Genomic DNA, 24,978 nt, shown 5'->3' on the forward strand with positions numbered 1-24,978 from the left:
AGGAAACATTAAGAACAGGAAATGACTAAGTGAATAACTAACTAGCAAAGTCATTACACATGCACATTGTAATGTGCATGCATATGCATTTTGACATGCATATTGTAACGTGCATATGCATGTTGGCATGCATATTGTAACGTGCAATATGCATGTTGGCATGCATATTGTAATGTGCATATGAATGCACGCGTGTGTACATTGTCATAGTCATTTTGACACAGATAACACCCCATACCGTATATGTGAAATTCGAGGCGAGCTAGCAGGGCAGAGCAGTTAAAGCGAAAATTAAAACTGGGAGAAACTCCCACGCACCGGTATTTCACATGCAAAGCTCTAGCTTGGTGGATGTGGTTTAATAACGCAAACATTTAATCTGGGCTCTCGAGCCAAATAGTGAACATTTCGATCTAATTCCCGGGTACATGTACACACAAATTATAGAGTCTACCAATTAATGGAATAAACACCAGGGAATTTCCCAGCATAATTATCATAAATTTGGGCACGTCACATTCCTTATTCCCAGAACACAATAGGATCTCATTACATGCACAAAACACACAAACCGTGCAATATTAGAGTCTACCACTAATACGATTTATTTTCCTGACTCAGGCAAATTCTAGTTAACAAATTAAAAGATCGAGACACTAATTGTCTGTCACTAGCAACGCTAAATACCTACGTATTAGTCAGTGTCGGAATCGGGGCTCGGAAAATGTTCAGCAATCCATACGTCAAGAGGCAATGGCTCAAATGGGGCTTTGGACCATTGTGCAACAGGGAACAAGCTACCTGTGGTTCCATTTTGGAACACAAAGCTTTTACATTTCAAGACTGGAAACTCAAACCCTTCTACTGGCCAAATGCACATTATTCCCCAGTCAGCATCACAAGCCTTGCAGTAGATCTTGTGTGTTTTGATCACAGATTCATCGAGTTTGCCAGGCTTGTGATGTGGTTTCTTGACCAGCTTATCTTTTATTTCTTCACCTGGAACAACGTGGTGTGATGAGCCTTCAGCTGTATATATGTCTGAACCAAAGCAAGCTATTGTTTTGCACTTCCTGCACCGCAACTTGATTCGTTCCCTATCACCAGATCGACTTTGCAGACGTTGTTGACGTAAAAGTTTTTTTATGTTCATTTGGCGCATTACGAGTGTCTGTTGCGTTCTTAGCTTCTCATGAAGTATTTTGCCTTTTGGGAACCAATTGTTTGTAATGATTTTGTTGACAAGCTCGAGGCGCTCTGAATTCTGAATTTCCTTCATGTTCATTGATGAATCACTTGACAGAATAGTAATCACCTCACTTTCTTCGGCCCGAGCTCGCCCCTGAGTTTGGGCTGTAGCAATTTCATTGGAGACATGTTGAAATCGGATGACAAAATTACACGCAGGAACGTCTAGTCCTTCTTCAGCAACTGAAGTTGCCACTAAGATGTTGCTATCTCCACTCCGGAAATTTTCCATGGCAACATGTTGATCAGCTTGTGTCATTCCATTGCCACCCTGTCCTGTAATGACTATTGGCTTCAAAAAATTATATTGGAGGCTCTGCAGCCATTCGCAAACAGCATAAGCATGACGTTTTTTCTGTACAAAGAATACTCCACGTGATTTCGTGTTGTTTTGAAATTGCTCATTGATGCATTCTTTAGCTCTTTGTAGGAGTGGATTCTCTACAGGCTGGAGTGTTTTCAGATGAGATGTCAGGGTGTGGAGACCTATCTTTAATGTTTGCTCATGCTTTGTTGAATTGTGGTCCTCATCAGGTAGGTCCTTGAAATCTTCTAGAACCTTGATGGCATCTTCTTGTCTTAAGTCCATATAGATGTTCAGAGCTTGGCAATAGCAAACCAGTAGTCTGAGGGTAGAAATCTTATCCCTGAACGTTGGATTATTGCTAAGTTCTAGTGGCTGCTTGGTTTCACAAGCGACAGTTTCGTATTTCTGAGACCATTTGGGAAACGAAGTCTTTAAAGGTGTATGTCGCTCAAGTTTAACCATTTCTTCTTTGATCAAGCACACAAATGTTTCGCTTTGACCTCGATTCGAAACAATTTCTCGGCTAAGTGTTGGTTTCCTAACAAACCGTTCCAAATCGGCCACATTCTGTTGAACAGTGACTATTCCAGCTGAAGCATCTAACAAAGCACAGAGGTTGACTAAATGGTCAATTGTTTTTGTCGTGTCCAAGTTTGGATTATCACCTGCACCAGGTGAAGCTGTAAGACCAACAATTTGAGGCAGCTGTGCTGAAGGATCTTCGAGCTTGCGACGAATGTAGTGGAACATAAGCTGTGCTTGTAATGATGACTTCCGTGCATGGTGACACTCATCCATTATGACTAAGGTAATTTTGGTTTCGTCGGCTTGAGCTTCTGACGGTAAAGCTAATCTGACCATGTCGCGATTTAGCTCATCGAGGAATTTCCCGGTCGTACAAACCACAATTTCACATTGGATAAGTGCATCTTTTATTGTGCCGATACTGTCCCCCACAATGCATTCTACCTGAGCCCCATGGACACACGATTGCAGACTTGCACATTGCTGATCGGCTAGTGGCTTTGTGTGGACCAAGAAAACCACTTTAGCGATATCACCCGATGCTTGTACCTTTTTCAGATGCTCCGTAATAATAATAGCTGTTACAAGTGTTTTCCCGCTACCAGTTGGAGCTACAAAGATGTAATTCTCACCCCTAATTCCAGGCTCAGCAAGCTCCTGTTGATAATCTCGAATCTCATGTCCTTCTGGGAGTTTTAGTTGATAACCAGTAGGGATTGGCTCACAGCTAGGAGCTTCACAGTCCATGCTAGAGGAATAACCAGCTGAGCTAGCAGATACAGATTCAGGTGGATTTGAAACAGCTATTTGGGGGACCATTTGTGTTACTTCAATGCACATGGGAATCAGTGGAACATTGACAGATGTGTTGAGTGTTCGGGACGTTTGAGTAGAGCTAGTATTCGTTTGCATGTCAACTTGGCTGTCTTGTTCCTGCTGGGTAGCCATTGTATTGCCAACGACTTCTGTTATTGTGCCAGGTGGCTGAGTAGCTGACACTGCACAGAAAACAGTATAGTACCATATATAGGTAATAATGCTTTTTACTATAATTATAAGAAAGTGAGTGATTCAAAGTTAATTCCCGACTGTACGCTGAATGGGTAATTCCCAGGGACTATATAATAATTATTTATACAACACAGCTCAATATCAAAGGAATTCAGTTGTGGCCTATTAGCAAAAACCACTCACCTTGGATTTTACTTTCAAGTGAGGCTACTGCTTCCTGCAATTCAAGTTCTCTCAAGCATTGTAGGAGAGTCTTCCAAGATACACTTGTCAAACCAGAGCGTACCCACACAGTTATCATTTCCAAGAAGCAGTCTAGGTCATTTCTGTCGTTCCTTTTCTTTATGTCATCCAGCAACTTTCCCTCGTCATCTCCTACCTCTAGCTCTATCCCAATGTCGTACCACCTTTCTTTGGCATATGGCCTCACATACTTATTTATGTCTTTCAGTCTCGGTTTTGCATCTGCATTAGAATAAAAAAACATTATGCCATCTATCCATATAGAATAAGCCAACCAAAATACCTGGGTTCAACAGAATCTCTGACATTATGGAGAACACTTAAGGGTCTCACATCAACGTACTCTGAATTGAAACTTACAAGGTAGTAAACAGTACAAGCCCCTCCCTTCTTTAACCGTTGGACAGGACGTGTCATGTGATAATTATGGGCGTAGCTATAGACCCCAGATTACCACACAAGTACATGCACAAAGCAAGCAAACAACTCTAATAAGTATTACAAGACTCTCAATGGCTACTGCAGAGTCTTTACTTTCAAAAAAGAGTGCCCGTACCAGTGACAATGGAGGGGCATCCACAGAAACGTGAGCTGATCTGGTCAGGTCATGTTAATAGTTATTGCCATTGATTCACTGCACGTAGGTACCTGTACTGTACTGTACTGTACCTATGATGCATATTTATGTATTAGCTGCTTTTTGGCTAGATCTATTCTTTAATAAGTATTTAGCTGTTTGTTCGTACATCTATATTATATTTATGTGTGCTTCATGTACATGACTCGACTCTACATCATCATCTCTATCTCTTCCTCAGATCCAAACCTCTGATTCGAGAGAGCTCCTCAGACAACCCATCGTCACCAAACACTGTGAGTGTAGCCCCATCATCAATGTCTGGGTTAACAACTGCCTGACAGTAGTTAAACGACTATACATGCACAAAATTCCAGCGCTTTTCCTCTTTTCTTTGCCAAAGTTATGGTAACAAAACTCTCTTCATGGAAGTAATGCATTGTTGCCAGAAGGAATTTTTATTACATACCTGATCACACATTTCTAGTAAAAGTGTGTGATTGTGAGCTACGTGGGAGAATTTTTATGTACAGCTAGACCACACATAGTGTGTGGGTTTTTTATGCTGGCTGGAAAATTATATTCGTCTATTATTATAATTATGTGAAGCCAGTTGTAATGATCATAAATGTACTACGCACTGCATGAATTGACAGTCATGTACATGCATTAGAACCCCTATAGATTCAATCATTGTGACTGGATTTTCGAATGTCTTCGCTTGAATTGCTAACCTCTGGCCATTTGATTGTGACTTTTTACCTCATTCGTCCCCCACACTCTTCAACCATTCCCCACCCTCACACCCCCATACCCCCCACATGCACACACAGCTCACACCCTCACAGGTGGCATACGTTGGTGAGGATGTGGAGTGCATACCTGGGCATCTGATAGTCGAAAAGTCTCACATTGCTCAAAGACTGGACGTCAGCTACAACAGACTCAAGTACTAATAATGATACAAATCATGTTTACCCATAGCTACAAAAAGGGTGCCCTTCATGCATCGTTATTTGACCTCTGTTTGCTGTATATATAGCTAGTAATACACATTATGTAGGCCATTGATTGTTAACTGGACACAATATGTGTGTTGTACGTATGTAAGTGAGTTTACTGGTCACCTTAGTTTCATAAACACGCACACACACACACACACGCACGCACACACACACACACACACACACACACACTATACTCTAGTACACTGGATGGCTTAGATCAATTCACACTGTTAGAAGAGCTAGTTTTGGACAACAACCTGCTAACAGACGAGAGCCTCAGAAGACTACCAAAACTCCCACGTCTCAAAACACTCACAGCTAACAAGAACAAGGTACTGTATGTGTGAGAATAATACTCTGGGTGAAATGTATGCTTTTCATACGCATGAATGGGTACATATGTGTACCAGTAGTGCACTTTGCAGCAGTGGAAGCCTTATGTGTGAATGTACTGAGTCTTGATGATAAAATGAATGTGCACCTACTGTAAGCATGACGTTTTTCCAACCTTAAACAGGCACTTTCAATATAATAGGTCCCGAAATGTCTGTATTAATGTTCACTAACTAAAGGCACATTGTATGGTGGAACTCATGTGTGCAAATTGTTAGTTGCATGCATACACATAATTATGTATGCAATGGAGTACATAATGAAGTCAAATCATGTGACGGCTACGCTTTACAGTATACTGATGTTTTTGTTTCTAGATCACTGATACTGAACAGTTATTGGGTATTCTCGTGAAAAACACTCCTAATCTACGCTATTTGAGTCTCCTGGGCAACCACGCATGCCCAAACGAGTTACTGGGTGATGATCATGATGACAAGGACTATCAACGATACAGGTGCGTGAATGAACAGTTATACACAATGTACATGTACAGGGTAGCTACATGTACATGTACATGCGTGTACAGGTGTACACAGTGACCAAACTGTAGCGAGAGGTTGTATATCGTAGAATGGTCGCACGTTTGGTGCTTGTGATGATTGAAACATGGTTTTCAAGTTCTGAGAAAAGCTTTAGTTTTAGTGTTCAGTTCCTGAAGCCACTCTATGATAACATACCATATTAATAGGGGGTAATTCCGAGTTCATGGCTGAGTAATAATTATTAGTCAGTTCGTAGGATACATTTTCGTGGCTTCGTACTACAGGTAATCATTCGTGGGTCAGGAAGTCAACCACGAAAACCACAAAATGTTGCCTTTCCCAAAAATTATCCGCTATACGATACATTCCATCGTTCCTGTTTGTACGTGTACAGTTCTTTTGCAAATGTAGGTATTATGTGCTGTACAAGCTTCCTCAACTGACATTCCTCGACTCGCGACCAGTAAGCTCTGAGGAGAGGAAGGAGGCAAAGAGAGTGGGGCAGTTCATGAGGGTTGTCAAGCCTCCATCAGATGTGGTATGTGTGCATGTGCTTACTTTTGTTGGTTCTCAACAATGTACATGTATGTCGCAGCTGCATGTTATATTTTTCCCAGTGGAAAACCGGCTTACTTTTTGTGTATTTACTGGCCACCTCATTAAGGTGAATAAAGACAATGTGCCTCTCTGGTAGTAGCACTTTCGCTAAGGTAGTCTAGAGTAGGCTGAGAAACAGTCTCTTGCTTAAGTACTACATAAATTAGTATACAAGCATGTACATGTACAATCTACCCCTCCCCCCACACCAGCTGGAGGCGCGAGACAAACGACGTAGGGCAGAAGAATCTCAATACACACCACTACCTCAGTCAGCAGATATGGCTGGACAACACAAAGGTCAGTCATGACTCTAGTAGTTTTTTGAATTTTTGGGATTTCACTTTCTAAAGTTTTGTGACTTTTGATCACGTCTAGCTAGCATTACAGTGTTATGCTATTCTCCCCCAGGAGTATTTGGTCAGTGCAAGTACGTGTACTATGGGAAGCACTCAGAGGGCAACCGATTTATCAGGAACAACCAGTTATAGTTTTTGTGTCCACATGTGTGTTTGCGACCTGTTCAGAGCTATTTTAATCCAAGCTTTAGCTTACCTGTCCTTGTCTTCACGTTGTATCAGTATACTTAATTAGTGTTTCTACTATAATTTTAATTTGTATATAATAATGGTGTGTGTAATTTACATTTTATCACATTAATGGCAGTTAGTTGCTGACTAGCAGTGCTTGTGTTCAATGATCATAATTGTGCCATAAGCTATTAACTCGAGTTCTACTTTAGTTTGTGTTCAATGATCATAATTGTGCCATAAGCTATTAACTCGAGTTCTACTTTAGTTTGTGTTCAATGATCATAATTGTGCCATAAGCTATTAACTCGAGTTCTACTTTAGTTTGTGTTCAATGATTATAATTGTGCCATAAGCTATTAACTCAAGTTCTACTTTAGAACGTCTGTGCATACAAGTAATTATGTGTAGCATAAAATTAGTAGAAACATGCACGTACATGTTATAAACTCATCTCTCTGTACATCAATAATGTACTATTATTTGCCTGTATAATTATAATAGTTGGTTAACGAAAGTTGTGATAAACAAGTGACCGCAAGAAAAGGCTGGTGGCTGGTATTATATTAGTGGAGTGCATGGAGCAATTAAAGGGCAGCAGTATCTGCATGGTGCACTCAGATAGGGTTTATGCTCGAAATAATTACCTGCTATTCTTATATATAATAATTATGCTCAAGTTAAAAATTTTTCAATAGCCTTAATATTGATTCAAGGCTGATTAACGGCCTGGAATCGAGGCTAATTAACTAGCTACTATTCTTTTCAAATCGCCTAATTAAAGCACAACATAATAGACTCCTGTCGTCGCACAAATATTAAATAATATTATTATATAGTGGTCACATGACTCAATATACATTATTATGTATTTTCGCAGAAAGACCGTTAAAACGTTTTCGCAGATTTCACAGGAAGAAAATCTATACTATATCAGGATAGTGCAACATAATTTCTGTACACTTTCCTTTACACGTCCTACACATGTTTAGTGAATGAAAGCTTACGCGACATTTTAATGGACTATTATATAATAATTATCTTACTTTACATGTAATTAATTAATTTTGTATAATAATATAGTACGTAATTTGCAGGAAACACGAAATTTCTCAGGAAGGGCGTGCGTATATCACTGTAGCAGGAAATTTCGCAGAATAGCAACTAGCCTTTTTTCAGCATGCATGTGATATTAAATTCAGGGATATAACTTAATGTTCGCGTTACATGCTTAACTAGCGAAAGCCGAAGCTATAATTATTACATGAGAAATCCCCAGTCTCGATCATAATTATCACATTATAATTGGTTTTTCACATCTCCCAAATGTACACATGATTACTGGTATGTACAATTTATAAGCCGTAATTATAATTAGCATAATAATTTACAAAAAATGTGTTATGCAATAATAGCCATGTTTAATTGAAAGTAATGTACTGGGGTATAACCACTAGCTACAAGGCTACAAACATCAAAATGGTACAAAGAGACGAGCGTGTACTATCAAAGGGTGTAAAATACTAGGAGTGTAGCTAGGTACATGCACATATAAGAGGTTCAGTGGTCAAGTGGTCGGAGTTCACTGTTGCTTTGTTTGCTTTTTGGCGACAAGACTCTTGTGGATGTACGGGATAACACCTGCAGTGGGGAAAGTGGTGGCTTAAGCGTTGTTCAGTATAATAATTAAAGTGAAACCAACGACGACACATGCTTCTTTGTTCTGAAAATTACTCCGATATTAGGGAGTTAGACATACCGGTAGCATGTAAGGAAACCCCTTTTAATTCTCACACCTAAAGAGGGGCACAAAGACTAACATGCAGCACTACATAAATACCACTTTTTCCTTTCGGCTCTAACTGTGCACTACTATAATAGTAGCCATACACTGACTATGTCTTACCTCCACCAGCAATGGTGGCTTTGATCAGAGAGTCCAATTCTTCGTCACCGCGAATGGCCAGTTGCAAATGTCGGGGAGTAATTCTCTTTACTTTCAAATCTTTTGAGCAGTTACCTGCCAACTCTAGCACCTATAGATAGAACAAAACATATTATGTGAACAGGTACATTTACAAGAAGCTACAACAGAACCAACATAAAAAAGAAACAAGGTACATGTATGAGAAAAGGGGGAAATACGAATTATATCTGTGATAATGCTCTCAGACCAGTACTACAGCTTTCGGCTAAACACTAGAAACGGATACTGAATAGTTCATGTACGATTATTGGTGTCAACTGACCTCAGCAGTGAGATATTCGAGGATAGCTGCACTGTACACTGCTGCAGTGGCACCAACTCTACCATGACTGGTGGAGCGTTCCTTCAAGTGACGATGGATCCTACCCACAGGGAACTGAAGTCCTGTGTGTATGTGTGTGTTGACTTAAAAATTAGTATGTGCTTTAAATGTACAGTACAGAGTGAACACATTTACATGGTGCAGCAAAAATGTATGTGTGCGACCGGTACAAAGTACAGTAGAATCTCGATTATCCGGCTTGGCAATTTTCTTTTTAGAAAATGGGCGTGTCCATTAAATGCGCCTGCGCATTACAGATGTTACCATTGGATTAAGGCGTGGTTTATCTATTCGATTATCCGGCCTGCCTCTGGAACCAAGCTGTCTGGATAGTCGAGGTTCTACTGTAACGTACATGATGAAAATTTCCTCAATTCATTAACAGACATAGGGTACTAACGCACCTGCTCTTGTTGACCTTGACACTGCTTTCGCCTTTACTTTGGCATCTTTACCAGCTTTACCTCCTGCCTGGGTGTGTGTGGCCATAGTAAATAGCTTAGAATGTACTTCTCAGCTTGATGCATATGGGGGGAAATTATGGTTTGTAGGTAGTACTAGTACAGTACAGTTACATAGCTACAGGTGGACACTCCTTAAGCTTTTAAGCTTTGAAAGGCTAAATGTAATAGGTTTGGGTATGAGCATTTACATATGTTACCGCTAAAAGCTTAGAAACAAGCTTAGCTTAGAAACAAGCTTTAAACAGTTTGATGAAAGCTATAAACATTACATTTATAGGGTTAATTACAAATAGGCACACAATAAACTCTACGGATAACTTTATCTGACCGCCAAAGCTTCCAATACCTTAGGCTTACCATTTCGATTCAGAAGAGTCTTTGTAGAGGTTATTTTGAAGATCCAAAGCTTAAAACTGATGCCACAAACCAAAATGGCGCGAGTTTGAAGAGCTCAACTATTTACAGTACAAAGTAGTGAAAGAGAGAGGTAAAAATGGACCAATCACATTGCAATATTAACCAACATTAGGATGACGCGGTGGTAATCAAGTTCTGCCAAGTCATCATTATTATATTATTTTTTTCTAGTTGTTGTCTGTGTGGCCGTGGGTACTACCTAATCCCAGAAGAAAAACTTAACAGGTATGTCAGCTATGGCTTAGTCTTAGATCACCTTTTTTATTTATCAGTCTAGTCGAGTCAGATCGATCATAGACTCGCTCTAGCTAGTCTAGCACTGGTCGAATGATTTAATATAATTTTCTTGTGTAGAATGGCTGCTGTGTTTGAGACGTATGAGAAACAGTTTGCCACCATCACTGCTGACATCACAGCAAGGATTGGAAGGATACCCAACTTAGTTGGAAGTAAGTTATTGGCAAAGGTGACTAGGCTTATAAAACTGTCCCTCGTACTCTATACCGACTAGACTGTGGACGTACCGTACTTATAGCGACTCTCTAAAGATGCACACCCTCTTGATCTTGCATCTAAAAGTAGCGACAGCTGCGTTTACAATTATTTTTTAAAGTCGCGTTCTAAATAGAGGTAAATGTAGCATTGCCAAAACTTTTTTTATTTCGCATCCTAAATGGAGGTCAAATGGTTGCTACCTATACCTAGCCTTGATTCTATATAGGTCGCTTGAAACGAGACTGGAATCGAGGCTAGTAGAGTACACCTAGTATACCTCGACCGCCTTCCAATTAGATGTGACCCTCTACATACGCAACACAAGCACTTCAACAACCTCCAACTAAAAAATTATAATAATAATTATATACACTACCGTAAGACCTCGATTTAAGGCGACCCTCCAAATATGCGACACCCAGGAGCTTCAGCAATTTTCTGACCTCTAAAAATAGCGACAGCTGCGTTGATAATTATTTTTTAATGTCGCGTTCTAAATAGAGGTAAATGTAGCCACTGCCTAGCCTCGATTGTAGCCCACTGGAAAATCAATGTTTTTAAGCGGCCTGAAATCGAGGCAAGTAGACTTTGTAAAGTTACCTCTAATTAGATACGACCCTCTAAATATGCGACACCAGGACTTCAATATAATTTTTCAACATCCAAAAGAAGCGACCTCTGGCTTCGTAATTATTAAAAAGTGTCGCTTTAAATGAGGTCTTACGGTAGTTAAGGAGGAAAGTACATAAGGTTGATTTTACTAAGCAGATGAGCTGCTGGTAGTAGAAAGTGCTGTAAAGGTCACCTGATAGCATGTTACCAAGGGAACACGACAGTACATGTGATTATAATCATATTAAGGGTGATACTATGACTATTGCACTCAAGTGTTTATACGATAAAATTATAATGATATTATATGCAGCTGAAAAAAAGACGGCGGTGGGTGTGGTCCAAGGAAACATTGACGAGGCCGGAGAGCTGGTAAGTACATGCCCGTAAATCTGTCTGTTATTATACCTCGGTGCGCATGCGCAAGCGAGGTATACGGTAGTGTGTTTGTGTGTCTGTGTGTGTGTGTGTGTGTGTGTGTGTGTGTGTGTGTGTGTGTGTGTGTGTGTGTGTGTGTGTGTGTGTAGACTGCTACAGCTGCTCAAGGATGAATCAAGTGCAAGTAAGAGTTTCTATAGGCTTCTAGTCATGTTTACTTGGATTTTAATTCGTAGATTTGCAAAATAATGCTTCGTTCTCGAGTTATGCCTAGTTTTGCTTACTTGGAATGCCATTGCAGCCTTTTCAGAAGAGCACGTTGCCAAACTTGTTTACCGAGTGTTGTTACTCTACTTAGTAGTTAGCTCTGCACTAGAACGCTAGCTATTGGTGGCTGCAAGAGTGAGAAGAGAGCTACAAGGCTCTGCTAATGCAGCCATTAATTTTAGACATTTTACTTTTGGCATCGATCGTTTTTAACAACAATCATGGTCAATCATTACCCACTCCCTGAGTTTTTGCAGCAAAATTAAATTGTTTATCATGTGTATTTAATAGTAGCTTTATATTATGTAGCTGTGGCATCTCCACCGAGGCATCAGCAAATGCGGTGCTTTCATTAATATTATAAGGCTTGATCTGATTACAACCTACTTAAGGTTTATATTTCAGCAGCAGCTTTTAAATTAATTGTTGGTCAATAATTTGCCTTTAGCTACATGTACATGTATACATGTATAATTATGTCTGTAACAGACACTATAATCATAACAACAAATACACACACACAACAAATGAAACACACGCACACACTACAGCTTGAGCAGATGGACTTGGAATTACATGATGCTTCAACCGACGTTCGCCCTGCACTGATACGCAGAGTAGAAAACTACAAAAGGGAACTGTCTCGTCTCAGAAAAGAATTTGTAAGTGAATACGCAAGTACATGTACCTGTACATGCATTGTAATGCCGATTTGGTTGAAATTCATTTACACTAAATAAAAATGTTGCGGTAGAACCGAACCCCTGTAACAGGCACCCCATACGAAAGGCCAGTAACTCTGATACACAAGTATAAAGCCAGGTCTCAAATGAACATAGCTACCTCGTGTATAACAGCCAAAACTTTGTTCCCCAAAGGTGTCAGATACTGTAACAGTGTATAAAGTTTTTGTACCTCGAGGCGTAGCTGTACGAATGATACGGTAAAAGCTTTATATGTGTGTGCGTGCGTGTGTGTGTGTTCCAGCTGTAACTGCTCAACTATTGCAATGCGACGAAGTAGTGTGTGTGTGTGTGTGTGTGTGTGTGTGTGTGTGTGTGTGTGTGTGTGTGTGTGTGTGTGTGTGTGTGTGTGTGTGTGTGTGTGTGTGTGTGTGTGTGTGTGTGTGTGTGTGTGTGTGTGTGTGTGTGTGTGTGTGTGTGTGTGTGTGTGTGTGTGTGTGTGTGTGTGTGTGTGTGTGTGTGTGTGTGTGTGTGTGTGTGTGTGTGTGTGTGTGTGTGTGTGTGTGTGTGTGCGCGCGCGCGCCTCTCTCTCTCTCTCTCTCTCTCTCTCTCTCTCTCTCTCTCTCTCTCTCTCTCTCTCTCTCTCTCTCTCTCTCTCTCTCTCTCTCTCTCTCTCTCTCTCTCTCTCTCTCTCTCTCTCTCTCTCTCTCTCTCTCTCTCTCTCTCTCTCTCTCTCTCTCTCTCTCTCTCTCTCTCTCTCTCTCTCTCTCTCTCTCTCTCTCTCTCTCTCTCTCTCTCTCTCTCTCTCTCTCTCTCTCTCTCTCTCTCTCTCTCTGTGTGTGTGTCTCTCTCTCTCTCTCTGTGTGTCTGTGTGTGTAGACTGTTACTGCTGTTCAAGGATCAATGAAGTTCAAGTAAGAGTTTCTATAGGCTTCTAGTCATGTTTTCTTGGATTTAATTCGTGGATTTGCAAAATAATGCTTCGTTCTCGAGTTATGCCTAGTTTTGCTTACTTGGAATGCTATTGCAGCCTTTTCAGAAGAGTGTGTAGCAAAACTTGTTCACCGAGTGTTGCTACTCTACTTAGTAAACGGGTGTTTATTGTTATGTCTACTCCAGAGTCTACTACAAACTCTTGCACAGCCAGCAGTTATTATGCTCTTTTTGGCTGCTGCCACAGCTCTCAGCTTAAATCATAAGTCGTAGGAGTGGTGTTTCTTCTGTGTAAGTATCTCTCTCTCTCTGTTGTTATGCTATCTATTATTCTATGCTGCCATGCTTGCAACGGTTCCACGTGCTAATTCAGCTCCGCCCACAGTGCCACGCCCCATATATGGGCGATTATTTAAGATAAGCGATTATTGACAAAGACAGAGCTTTACTATGGGCGTTTAATCAAAGAGGGCATTTAATCAAGTAAATACGGTATCTGTTATTCGACCGAATGCGTCCCAATTTTACCATGTGTTAATTATGGGGGCAAAGATTTTGTTGCTATAGTAATGTAGTTTTTTGAAGTGTGTATAGGTGAAAGTGTTTGTGTGTTGTACGTGGTATTGAAGGTTACTTGCCATGTGTTTTTACTTGGCCAGGTTCAGTTTTAACACTTATTGTTTGTACAGCGTACATCTCAAGTAGCAGTGGGAGGAGCTTCAATGAGAAAGGAACTGTTTGGCAATGAGCCGGTAACTTCCGAAGATCATGTGAGTTGTAATACCTAATACTTATGTACTACATGTATGGTGCATGATGTATATTCCAAGAAGGAAGTTGCAACATGACATGTAGGTAGGTGGCCCTGTAGCCTCGTTCCCAGGCCTTCCTTTTTGTACCGTTGTCATAGATGCTGTATTAGTCTAGCTACATGTACATTGTATATTAATTATCAACATAAATAGAAGGTATCAAAAAACGAACAAACGAAATGATATAGATCGAGGCAGTAAAAGAAAGAAATGGGCATACAGTTAAGAAAAGGAAGGCCTGGTTTGCGTGATCCATAAGGATTTTTATGAACGTGGGCGTGACATAAGTATTCTCCCACATATTCAGAGTTAGTAAGACTATTAAAGACACTACCAAGGTACCAACTGCAAGTCAGGGAAACAGCGTGGCCAGCTCTGGTGGCAGTACAATGTAGCTACCTAAGCTATTAGTTTAGCAGATAGAAAGACAAAAAATATATACAATGTATATTAGATATTCAGAATCTAAACACACAATCTAGACTAGTAGATCTACATGTACACTGTAGCTAAGGTATAGCTAGCTAGCTTGTATAAACTGCTTTCCAGTTCCGAGCCTGCAGGCTACAGTGGGCGGATCTAGGATTTTTGAAAGGGGATTCCAATCAGGATTTTTGGAAGGGCAGGGCTCAAATCAGTTGAGCGGGACAAACACTCTGAGTTTTACCAAGGTCGTACGTCATTTTTCGAAACAGTCTCAGCATGTGCATCAGGACATTGAAGTTTACCTACAAAACGTTCGTCAGCATGTGCTAGAAAGTTTTTAGTAATAAAACTGTACGATTACAAGAAGTAAAGGGAATTAAGTGATAAGTGCATGTGAAAGCTAGTAATTAAGGAAAACCTTGCTGGCTAGTTGCTTAAACCTCCCACTCACTTTTGTCTCGGGGGGGGGGGTCAATTGAACCCAAAGAACCCCTCTGGATCCACCACTGGGCTAGGCTACAGGCAAAGTTTTGTATTAGTCATAGATCTCTACGTGGGCAGTCCAACATCTCTTAGCTCTGCATGCCCACGCTCATTTTATAAAGACCCACAATTGCTAGGATTGGCATTGGCCGGTGGAAACACCAAAAAGCGTAGAATCAAGAAAGCGGACGCAAGCATAACTCCAATCCGTTACAACGTGCATGTACATGTTATTACGTGAAGTATTATTGGTCCAAGTGTCCGAGGACATTTTTTCCTACATAATATTTGATGTACCACTCTCCATGCACCCACCCTTCTAATGCACAGAGAGAGCGTCTACTGGACAGCACATCTCGTCTAGACAAGACTTCCAATCGATTGGAGGAGGGTCATCGCATCGTCATGGAGACAGAGCAAATTGGTATGGACATCATGGACAATCTCCAGAGAGACAGGGAAACCATTCAGAGGGCTAGATCAAGGGTGAGCGGGTGATCAGCTTTGTATCAGCCAGATATGAGTCCTCTAGTGTTCTGTAGCTGACTTTGAATGCCCATCACTTGTCATGAGTATGGATGATCCAATTCAAAATGGAAACACAATTTTGTAATTTCCATCGTGTATAGCTCAATCGTTACACGTACTATATAATTTCCGGGAGTCAAAACACTTGTGGGTTGAGTCAGTTCGTGGTTATAATTTTGTGGTTGCTGCTGCTTGCATTCACAGTTGCACTGCAGGTAAGGATGGTCTCATTCGTAGGTAAAATACTCGTGCTAGGGTTTCAATGACGAAAACCACAAACATGTTGCTCCCTGAAAATAACCGCTATACGGCATCCAGCAATGGCTGTATTTCTTCAGAACATAAACGTAAACAGATGTTGATACTACTCTGCCATCATGCTTTTTACGAGTGTTCATAGCTAGATTATACGTGGCCGGTACTGTACTTTTGTGTACATGTTAAACTTTGAAACTCAGTACCTTCCTTTGATGTGTGGTGACCAGGACCCTAACCCTTTGAAGTAGTGCCACCCTCCTGGGGGAATCTTTGTAATGAGCAGCTAATTCATCAAACTATGTCTCCCATTCACACCTAGAACACTTGCATGGGAATCATTCAACACATTGTAAAGTCATACGCTATTGTGTTACTCTGCAGCAAAACATAATTATACTGTTCCTAGCTAAGTGTTGAACTTCTGCGCTTACTTTCCCCTCTATGGTGTTTCAACCTAAATCGTTTGGAATTGTTGTATAACGGACAGTAAAGGGTATTTGCTAAAAATACACATACTTGTACACGTACACTTCATTGGCATCATGTCAGTGGGTGGGCTCAATGAGCAAGTATACATGTATAACAAGTGAAGTACACCGTATACGTATAGATTTTGTACATCAATGTCAACTATGTTTGCATGAGCATTTTGATTACCCTTTCTGGTGAAGTGTAAAGTACATGTATACTAATGCAGCACTGAAACTGTATTATTATCAGATTCTAGTTATAACAGTAATTGTTCGTCTGGTGTAAACTGTTGTTTTTAGTGAAGCCCTTTCTAGAAAGACTCTGAATCTGCACTGTAGATTCTTGAACTGTCTACTTGCTATTGTGTAGCTCAAGTTTCAGTCAAAACATACCATCAGAGCTCAAGAATCCTATGTCCTGCAGGACAACTCATCAGTCATGTACATGTAGTAGATGGCAACTAAATTTTGTTTTTTACTGCGTGTAACTATTTCTGTCAAGGTTTTGAATATTGATGCTTGGTGTACATGTAAAATAATGTTACTTTCCCCCTTACACACACACATACTCACACAGCTACGAGAGACTGATGCAGATATCACGCAAGGTGGCAGAATTGTCAGTAGAATACGGAAAAGGTCAGAGCCCTATTAACAGTATGTGTTGGAATTTTCATCAAATAGTTCAACACCAAGTGTACACACTGGTTTTTAATTGAGCAGCTTGGTGTCATACACTTTCACAGCTGAAATTCATTCCTCCAGTTGTTAATGTTTCTTTGTACAGAGATTAGCAAGCTCTATTCAAAGAAGTCACCTTTCGTAAATAATTTCCTGTGGTACAGTTTATTATCGATGACATACTTAGACTAGCGTTTAATACTAACTCTATCCCATCACTGAAATCACACGTCACTGTATGACTTTTATCTCGATTATACATGTATGTTATGAAAGGATGAAATACCTAAATCTTAGGGTACGTTTTTCCTATATTTTATGCAACGACAACATTAATACTATCGGTGAATGATTTAATGGTGTAAGGAAGTGGATGTGGTTGTGCGGAACCTTGTGTATTAATTGTCAAGAGAATAGGTATGAAGCAGGAATTTTAATATTCAATTTGTCTGTAAGATTGCCCCTGAGGAATGAATTCGTTGTGCGTGAAGTTTATCGTACAACAGTAGTTTGTATGCACAATGTCATGATTGCACAATGTTATGATTGTTAAACATGGCTGTTAAAATGTTATGGTCCCTCACACAACAGTATACAGTGGGCTTCAGTGGTTGTCAACAGGAAGTGCACTAAGAGCTGTTGGTTTCCCACTTTAATTCGTAACTCTCCATAAGTGGTTACCATAGCCAAACCCCATATCTATAGCCGAAATTTTCGAAAACCATTAATTTTCGTTGAATAAATTGACAGCTTACCAGAAACACTCCCAGGTCACGCCTTCCATCTTTGCGTATAGCAGACAACCTAATTAATGAACCATTTTTCTAACCCTCAAAAACAGCGAAAAATTCACGCTATACGGTGTTCACTGCTATTATTATAACTCACAAGTGACCTTTTCTATATGCATACACAATTCAGGATCATCCAGCACAAGGTGTTCTTCATAGTAGGGATCATTGTGATGCTGCTCATCATAGCACTGCTTATATTTGCTATCGTAATGATCAAAAATAGTCAAAGCTGACATTATCTATAATTATAGTGTTCCTGTTTGTGTTTGTAGCTGTCAGTTCTATGTGTTGTGTTACCTATTTTATGCCAACAAATTTTTACTTGCATGCTGCATGCTGTAACTGTGAGACAATGCACTATAATACGCTAGCTCCGTTGTGCTACCTGAGTTGTTACATGTAATAATTGTACGTGACAATAATGGCATTCCATAATAATTATAATGTGAATTGAAAATAAACATGCATCTTCAATGTAAAACAGTATCATGAACATGCAGGTGTATGTAATAATGAATTAAAAATGCTTTTTTGTGGCGGAAGTGCGTGGGCGATGATAAGCATTCCTTTGAACTCTTCACACACCACAAGAAGATCAAAGACACCTGCGTAACAGAACACGTCATTCCACTCTTATGACGTCATATATGTTGACCAATCAGATTACACATACGAGAGTAACTATGAATAAAATTTGACTAAGAAGAAAGGCTTTGAACTGCCTTTGATCTCAACAAGATCAGTAAGACTCTGATTACCGCAGTCAAACGCGTACAGCTGAGTGACTAACAAACGCTTGTGTGTCTGCGGTAATTATTCAAAGGTGTTTATGTGAGCGGATCAAAGGCAGTGGTTATTTGAGCTTATCAGTATGTCAAACGGTGGAGCCTCGACCAGTGGTGCAAGTAAGTCTTTGTGTTTCTTTGCTTCCATGATGTGTGTACACAGCAATCTACTCAGCTATGATATCTTCGTATGCATGCCACATTCTAAAGTATTGTGCTGTTGACAAAGTGTTGAGGAATTGTAAAGTTTAAGTTTGCTGTTCTTCATCACCTAATTGTGTTAGCATTAAGTGAAAAATGCCAGGCCTTAATAGTGCAGTATAGCCGGTTTTACCTACGTACCTGTACCTAAATTCCTACCAATTTTTGTAGCTATAATTATACCAATATTGTACGTATATAAATACTATAGGGAAGGCTAAACAAAGGATGCCGGCAACTTGAATTAGCTCGTTTTATGGTACTATATACTGGGATGTAGTTGTTTGCTGTTGTGTGTGTGTGTGTGTGTTTTAAATGTCTGGGAAAAACCTGCTTATCTTGACAGTTAGTATCTCTCTCCCATGTAAGGCCAACCTACACTTTAGCACCACACAGACAGGACATATTTTAGTATACACAGATTGTCAATACCTTGTCTGGCCTGTGCTAGTACATCACACCCTTTCTTGACTTTGGGAAGTTATGAATTCATACTTGATGTAATTGAGGTTGATGTAATTATGCTAATGTTACAGTTCTGTGTAAACTGCAGCAGTAACACCCTCACACACATGTATGGGGCACATAATGGGAAATAAGTACAGCCTGGTTAGCACTCCTCCATGACTTGAATTGTCCAGTGCATTCATCACATCCTGCTCTACTAATCCTATACCTAGCTGCTCTTAAAATTACATATCACCCACCCTCTAAACACACACTACACACACAGCTCCTGATGATTTTGACGATCACGGGGACACAGTGACAGTGTTTCAACATGAGGGCGATGGAGAGAACACAGAGCACCTTCAGTCCATGGACCTCCACGATGTCAAGACCGCCCTTGAGAAAGATGCCGAATTGGACGAGGTACGTACTAAAGCAGACCTCCTGCTGTTGATTTGCCCGTCAGGTTTAGGAGAATACACCTACACTGTACATGTAGTAGTCTGATACAACAATGTAGTTTGCTGAAGTGCTATGTCCTGTCACCAGCTAATGTATGTGTGGGATGTGGCACTTCCTCTGATGTGGCTAGCTGTTGGTAGCAAAACCTTTGAAGTTGTGGTGGTGGCTTGACCACAGGGGGCACTAATCTTGCTTTCTGAAGGACTGCTATTATCACTAGCTAAAGTAGTAAAGATTGTTCTCCCAGCTACACTGCAAAAGAACACTGGTCTAATACTCTCAAGCAGTAGCAAAACAAGAAGTGTGGGCACTAGAGATAATGGTTACCTGTTTAGACAGTGAGATATGTGCTTTTTAGTGTTGTGAATTGTGGCCTATGCTTGTTGCCATTGTTTGTTGTGGTATTGTGCCCTGGTCATTGTTAATGCTGAGGTCTAGACTAATTCAATTACCTGGCCCCACACACTAAATCCTTGGTGTGCAGCTGGACCTATTTTAGCACTACCTCAGTGGCTAAAATGCCACTTTATAATAGGATCAGCTGCTTGTGTGTGGTTGTGCCTCTATGCTCATGCACCTCATCATTCACCATCAACTAGATGCGAGCACTTACATGACAACTAGTACATGTGTATAATTAATTTACATTGCAATCTACTGTACAATTTGTGGTGCAGTCTGATGTACACTTAGTTGCTGCAATCCACACACACAAACACACAGCCTGGATCAGCAGGCAAGGCGGCTACCTCCCCAACGTCAGCAGGTGAGTCTCATTCAGGTTAGCTCATTCCCTGTATGGTTAATTGCTTGTGAGTGTTGGCGGTGATTCAAATCTCTCCTCTCCCCCATTGTTCTGCCTAATGTAACTGCCAACACTTACACTGGGCTGGAACAAAGTATAATAAATAAAGATGCAGTGGTTGCCTGGTATTATGGACTGGTACAGTTTGGGGACATACATGTAGGGCCTCTAGTGTATCCCGTGTTGTACCAGGTTTGTACTTACAGCCTGTGCATACTTACAGCCTGTGCATCCTAATGGATCAGAATTTAATAGTTCACTGTTTATTACGATGATAGCATTTTTAATAAGCACTGTGCTAGTTGTATTGTATTACAGAACTATTTGGGTGGTCTGTAACAATGCTTACAGGTTTTCTGGTAACCATTGGAGCTTGTCTTGCTGTGGGAATTGTCATTGGGGAAGGTTGATAGGTTCAACCGGAGTAGTGTAGAGACAATGACACTGTGTATATGTATCCATGTATACTGTTCCCAAATGCTATGTCTTATTGACTCTTCTCTCCCTTTTATGCACTAGCTGGCAGTGCTAGTCTTCAGCAAACCACCATTCGTCCCATCATACAACCAATGGTGAGTGTGTGTGTGAGAATTTGATTAATTTACACGGAAAGCTTGATTCCATAGATCTAATTTACATTGTTTGTAGAGCCTGATTTAAGTTCATTTAGTAGAGCTTGTATTATAATTATAGTAACAGCCTTTTGGGAGTGTCATGTACATGTATTGAATAATTATTCTGCAGGTATGTTGTTTCTAGCTTTTGAAAAGTCCACTATCTCAGTGTGGCCTACCAACAAACACTTCATCACTACTATTGGTTGTAATTTGTCATAAAAGCAATTATGCACTACCTTCAAAGGTTTGGCTAGTTTGCCTTTGTTTGAAGTACCTGCATGTTGCTTTGAGTGGTAATTGATCACTAGACCCTGGAATGCTTTTAAGTGGGGGGCAATAAATTGCACATTCCTTCTAAATATAGGATTACAGTTCAGCCATCAACACCCCCTCACACACACTCCTAATGTACTTTCATTCATGCATACACTACTGTACAGCTCTATGCGAATGGTTTCATGGTTCCACCCTTTGCTGCTGGAACCTCAATCTTCTCTGCTGGAATAAGACCCATTAAGATGGAGGGATCCGAATGGTAAGTTGTTTAGCTTGCAAATAATATCGCATAGCTGGTAATTTTCGGGGTTGACCTCAAACCTCAAACTTGTAATGCCTCGAAAAATAATGGTGATACATGTACCAGGAGTGCATGATATTCCTACACTCTTGGTAGTACCCATGATGTTTCCCTGCTGTGTACAAGACTGTTTCTCTGAGTACATGTCTATTGTTCAGGGCTGGCTTATCCAATTAAAGTTGTTTATGTTGTGACCCTCAATGTGCAGTTAACTAATTTCATCAACACTCTTAGACAGAACTACAACAACTCTAATGTTTGGAAACTTACAGTATAAACTCAGTGCTGTGGATGAGATTTAAACATGTACATGTACGTACTGGCGTGGCAAATACGTACACACAGGTTGCTAAGTGAAGCACTCTGCAACAAAATGAATATACAGTGTACATGAATTGTTATGGTAGCAGAGCTTACAAAGTAGAACTAGTGCACCTGTAAGTAGATTTGCCTGGCTTGTATGGCCTTGTTAATATTATTGGATTAAGCCTACATGTGCATGTTGTTATAATAAGCAGATTCCCTCCAACCACAACCATGAACAGTTTGTACATGCCCTCACAAGCACACATGTGCATGCACACCCATAATTTTATAGGAAAGTTTCGCAAGCACCCACAGTAACTGGTATACCGTATAGATACCCAACTGCTGGTTTCCTACCAGTTGACCAATCAGGTTTTAGACCTGCCGCTGGCTACCCCTTTATGATTCCCGGGCAGTATGCAGTGGCTACTCGTTATCAACAGGTGAGCAGTCTACATTGTATGTGATATATACATGTACGATCATGTATATACTGTAGCTACCGTTTTAATTTCTTGGAACAAGTACCTCAAAAGTTCATTCAAGAACTTGGCACACAGAAGCCACTGCATGAATGTTAAGTGCTGTATAATTGTACTCAATTAGTGAATGTTTTCAGTTGTTCGAAGCCAAAAATAGCCACGAACCTTCATGGCTCGAAAGCATTGCCGTGTTTGCACATTGGTACTGTATAATAAGGTTAGAGCAGCTGTGCTTGCATACCTTACAAGTGGCTCTGAAATGAGTCTCACTGTAGTTTCCTCTCCCTCCCTCTTTAGTTTACTACCTTCGGACAGCCAGCCCCTAATGCAGCAGTACAACCCAACTCAGGCCTTGTACAACCACAGGTGCGCATGACAGTCAAAGTCTGTAGTATGAAAATTGTATGGTGCCCTATATTAATAGAGGCAGTGTACGTGTACAGTATGTGTGATCAGTGTGATTCTGACCACAGGTGAAAGAGAAGAAGCCGCACATCAAAAAACCACTAAATGCATTCATGATCTTCATGAAAACCAAGAGAGCGGAAGTTATAAAGGAGTGCACGTTGAAAGAGTCTGCAGCCATTAACCAGATACTCGGCAAAATGGTGAGTGAGTATTATTCTATTCAGTGATTCGTATATAATTATTATATACATTGTAGATTCCTTTGCCTCTTGTCATGGTGGTTACTATCTTTGATTCCATAACAGTGGCACGCGCTGGATCGCAGTGAACAAGCCACGTACTATGAAATGGCAAGAGAAGAGAGAGCGAGACATATGCAGGTAGTTACAACAGACTAAAACAATTAATGCATTAATTACTATAATAATTACACATGCAGGCATGTAATTACTTTATTTGGCGGATATGTATAGGAATTGATACCCGCATACCTGTACTTGAGACTTGTTTGTGTACGTGTCCATACAACAACACTGTTTATGATTGCCCTATATGAATACATTCCTTGTACATGTAGTATAGATACAAGCAATCACGTACACACTAAAACTTTTATCAGAAGCTTTTTGTTGCACGTTACACTGTACTTAAATGTCTGCATTAATGCCGTCCTCTAACAGATGTACCCTGGCTGGTCAGCACGCGACAACTATGCTGTTCACAAGAAGAGGAAAAAGAGAAAAGCCAAATCTGAGAAGGGGAATGACGAAGGTATGGACAGTATCACTAACTATGACAGTCAGGGTTTCATGCAGAGGGGGAGGGCCATGCAAGCATGGGATTCCCCCTGGAATTATGTCATAACAACAACAAAAAATTTAATATGGTTGACTTAACGGCTTGAAGCACACAAAACAAATTACAATCATTCCTCAAGATTTTTTACTGGGTGGAGGGGCTACTCAATATCTCCAGGGCCTTACGCCCATCGTTATCCCCCCGCGCTAAGAGTCCTGTATGAAACCCTGAGTCAATCAAATACATATATTTGCTAAGCCCTTTGCACATTGGTCCTTATTATTTTGACCTATACATGTACAAGTCATGTAGCAATACTCAATACGCGTTGGATAAAATTAAAACTGCTTGTGAAGAAACGAGTTAGGTAGCTCACAGTCATTGTACTTGGGGTGTCCAAATCACTTGTACTTTGTTGTTCCAGTTGAGGGTTCGACTGACAGCTGTGCCCTGGGTGAGAGTGAAGGAGAGAGGTGTCCTGATAAACATCCAGACAACTCCTCTAACTGGTGTGCACTTTGCAGGTGAGTAAGACTGTAACCCATGCATGCAGGCCCTCGCATAATTACTGTGATGTATACAATCTTGCATCACCTACGTACCACCACACATGCATGATGATTTACACCTTGTACCACAACTCAGAAGAGAATAAGTATACATCCATGAACTTATAATTATAACCACTATGATAATCCTCATTATGCATGTACAGTGGCATTACACTACTATATCACTTTTGTGCAGACGTAAAAGAAAGTGTGTCAAACGAAATAACGACGATGAGCTAGATATCTCGGATGTCACTAAAAATGGAAAAGTTGCTTCTATTTTGGGAACTGTTGGACAGGATCGCAATGAAGACAGTACATATGTCACTACAGAATGCCGGGAGGATGTCATTGTGTTGTCAGAAACTAACCAATCAGAATGCAGTATCATCCAAGCTCCAATCACATTACAAACAATCCCAACATAAAACTACTGAGTGTATACATGTATTTTGTTTCCATGGCGATTGCTGTAGTCTCAATTCGAATGGTTGTTTTCTGTGTCATGAAAGCTCTCAGTCACTTGACAGGATATTTTCATACCTCACACACATGCATGCATGCTTTCCAAATCTTCAATTTATTTTCAGCCACATCAAAAAG

At 40.4% G+C, this 24,978-nt stretch overlaps 5 protein-coding genes across 5 annotated transcripts; 3 read left to right on the forward strand and 2 right to left on the reverse strand.

Annotated features, from left to right (window-relative positions):
* Positions 1-522: 522 nt before the first annotated feature.
* LOC135338330 (antiviral innate immune response receptor RIG-I-like) lies at positions 523-3,746 on the reverse strand. The gene is made up of 3 exons (XM_064534427.1): positions 3,618-3,746; positions 3,275-3,556; positions 523-3,078 (listed from the first exon to the last, which is right to left on the reverse strand). Exons 1-3 carry the CDS (start codon positions 3,640-3,642, stop codon positions 695-697), a joined length of 2,691 nt encoding a protein of 896 aa, XP_064390497.1. The 5' UTR covers positions 3,643-3,746; the 3' UTR covers positions 523-694.
* Positions 3,747-3,758: 12 nt separating this feature from the next.
* On the forward strand, positions 3,759-7,309 carry LOC135338357 (leucine-rich melanocyte differentiation-associated protein-like). The gene is made up of 8 exons (XM_064534461.1): positions 3,759-3,920; positions 4,153-4,207; positions 4,745-4,860; positions 5,118-5,250; positions 5,629-5,768; positions 6,208-6,334; positions 6,606-6,693; positions 6,805-7,309. The coding sequence occupies exons 1-8, from the start codon at positions 3,847-3,849 to the stop codon at positions 6,882-6,884; spliced, it is 813 nt and encodes a 270-aa protein (XP_064390531.1). The 5' UTR covers positions 3,759-3,846; the 3' UTR covers positions 6,885-7,309.
* A 952-nt stretch (positions 7,310-8,261) lies between these two features.
* Positions 8,262-10,195, reverse strand: LOC135338378 (histone H2A.v). The gene is made up of 5 exons (XM_064534484.1): positions 10,054-10,195; positions 9,637-9,703; positions 9,173-9,294; positions 8,830-8,959; positions 8,262-8,564 (listed from the first exon to the last, which is right to left on the reverse strand). Exons 1-5 carry the CDS (start codon positions 10,054-10,056, stop codon positions 8,506-8,508), a joined length of 381 nt encoding a protein of 126 aa, XP_064390554.1. The 5' UTR covers positions 10,057-10,195; the 3' UTR covers positions 8,262-8,505.
* Positions 10,196-10,197: 2 nt separating this feature from the next.
* On the forward strand, positions 10,198-18,233 carry LOC135338367 (vesicle transport through interaction with t-SNAREs homolog 1A-like). Its single transcript, XM_064534472.1, has 8 exons — positions 10,198-10,338; positions 10,468-10,562; positions 11,534-11,592; positions 12,417-12,527; positions 14,171-14,251; positions 15,533-15,688; positions 17,036-17,097; positions 18,061-18,233. Exons 2-8 carry the CDS (start codon positions 10,469-10,471, stop codon positions 18,164-18,166), a joined length of 669 nt encoding a protein of 222 aa, XP_064390542.1. The 5' UTR covers positions 10,198-10,338; position 10,468; the 3' UTR covers positions 18,167-18,233.
* A 391-nt stretch (positions 18,234-18,624) lies between these two features.
* On the forward strand, positions 18,625-24,977 carry LOC135338349 (transcription factor 7-like 2). The gene is made up of 12 exons (XM_064534449.1): positions 18,625-18,838; positions 19,653-19,792; positions 20,555-20,597; positions 21,156-21,208; positions 21,694-21,788; positions 22,429-22,579; positions 22,916-22,984; positions 23,092-23,226; positions 23,332-23,406; positions 23,707-23,797; positions 24,249-24,348; positions 24,572-24,977. Exons 1-12 carry the CDS (start codon positions 18,805-18,807, stop codon positions 24,801-24,803), a joined length of 1,218 nt encoding a protein of 405 aa, XP_064390519.1. The 5' UTR covers positions 18,625-18,804; the 3' UTR covers positions 24,804-24,977.
* Position 24,978: the final 1 nt, after the last annotated feature.

Source organism: Halichondria panicea, chromosome 1, assembly GCF_963675165.1.
Source record: "Halichondria panicea chromosome 1, odHalPani1.1, whole genome shotgun sequence".
Classification (NCBI taxonomy): Eukaryota; Metazoa; Porifera; class Demospongiae; order Suberitida; family Halichondriidae; genus Halichondria; species Halichondria panicea.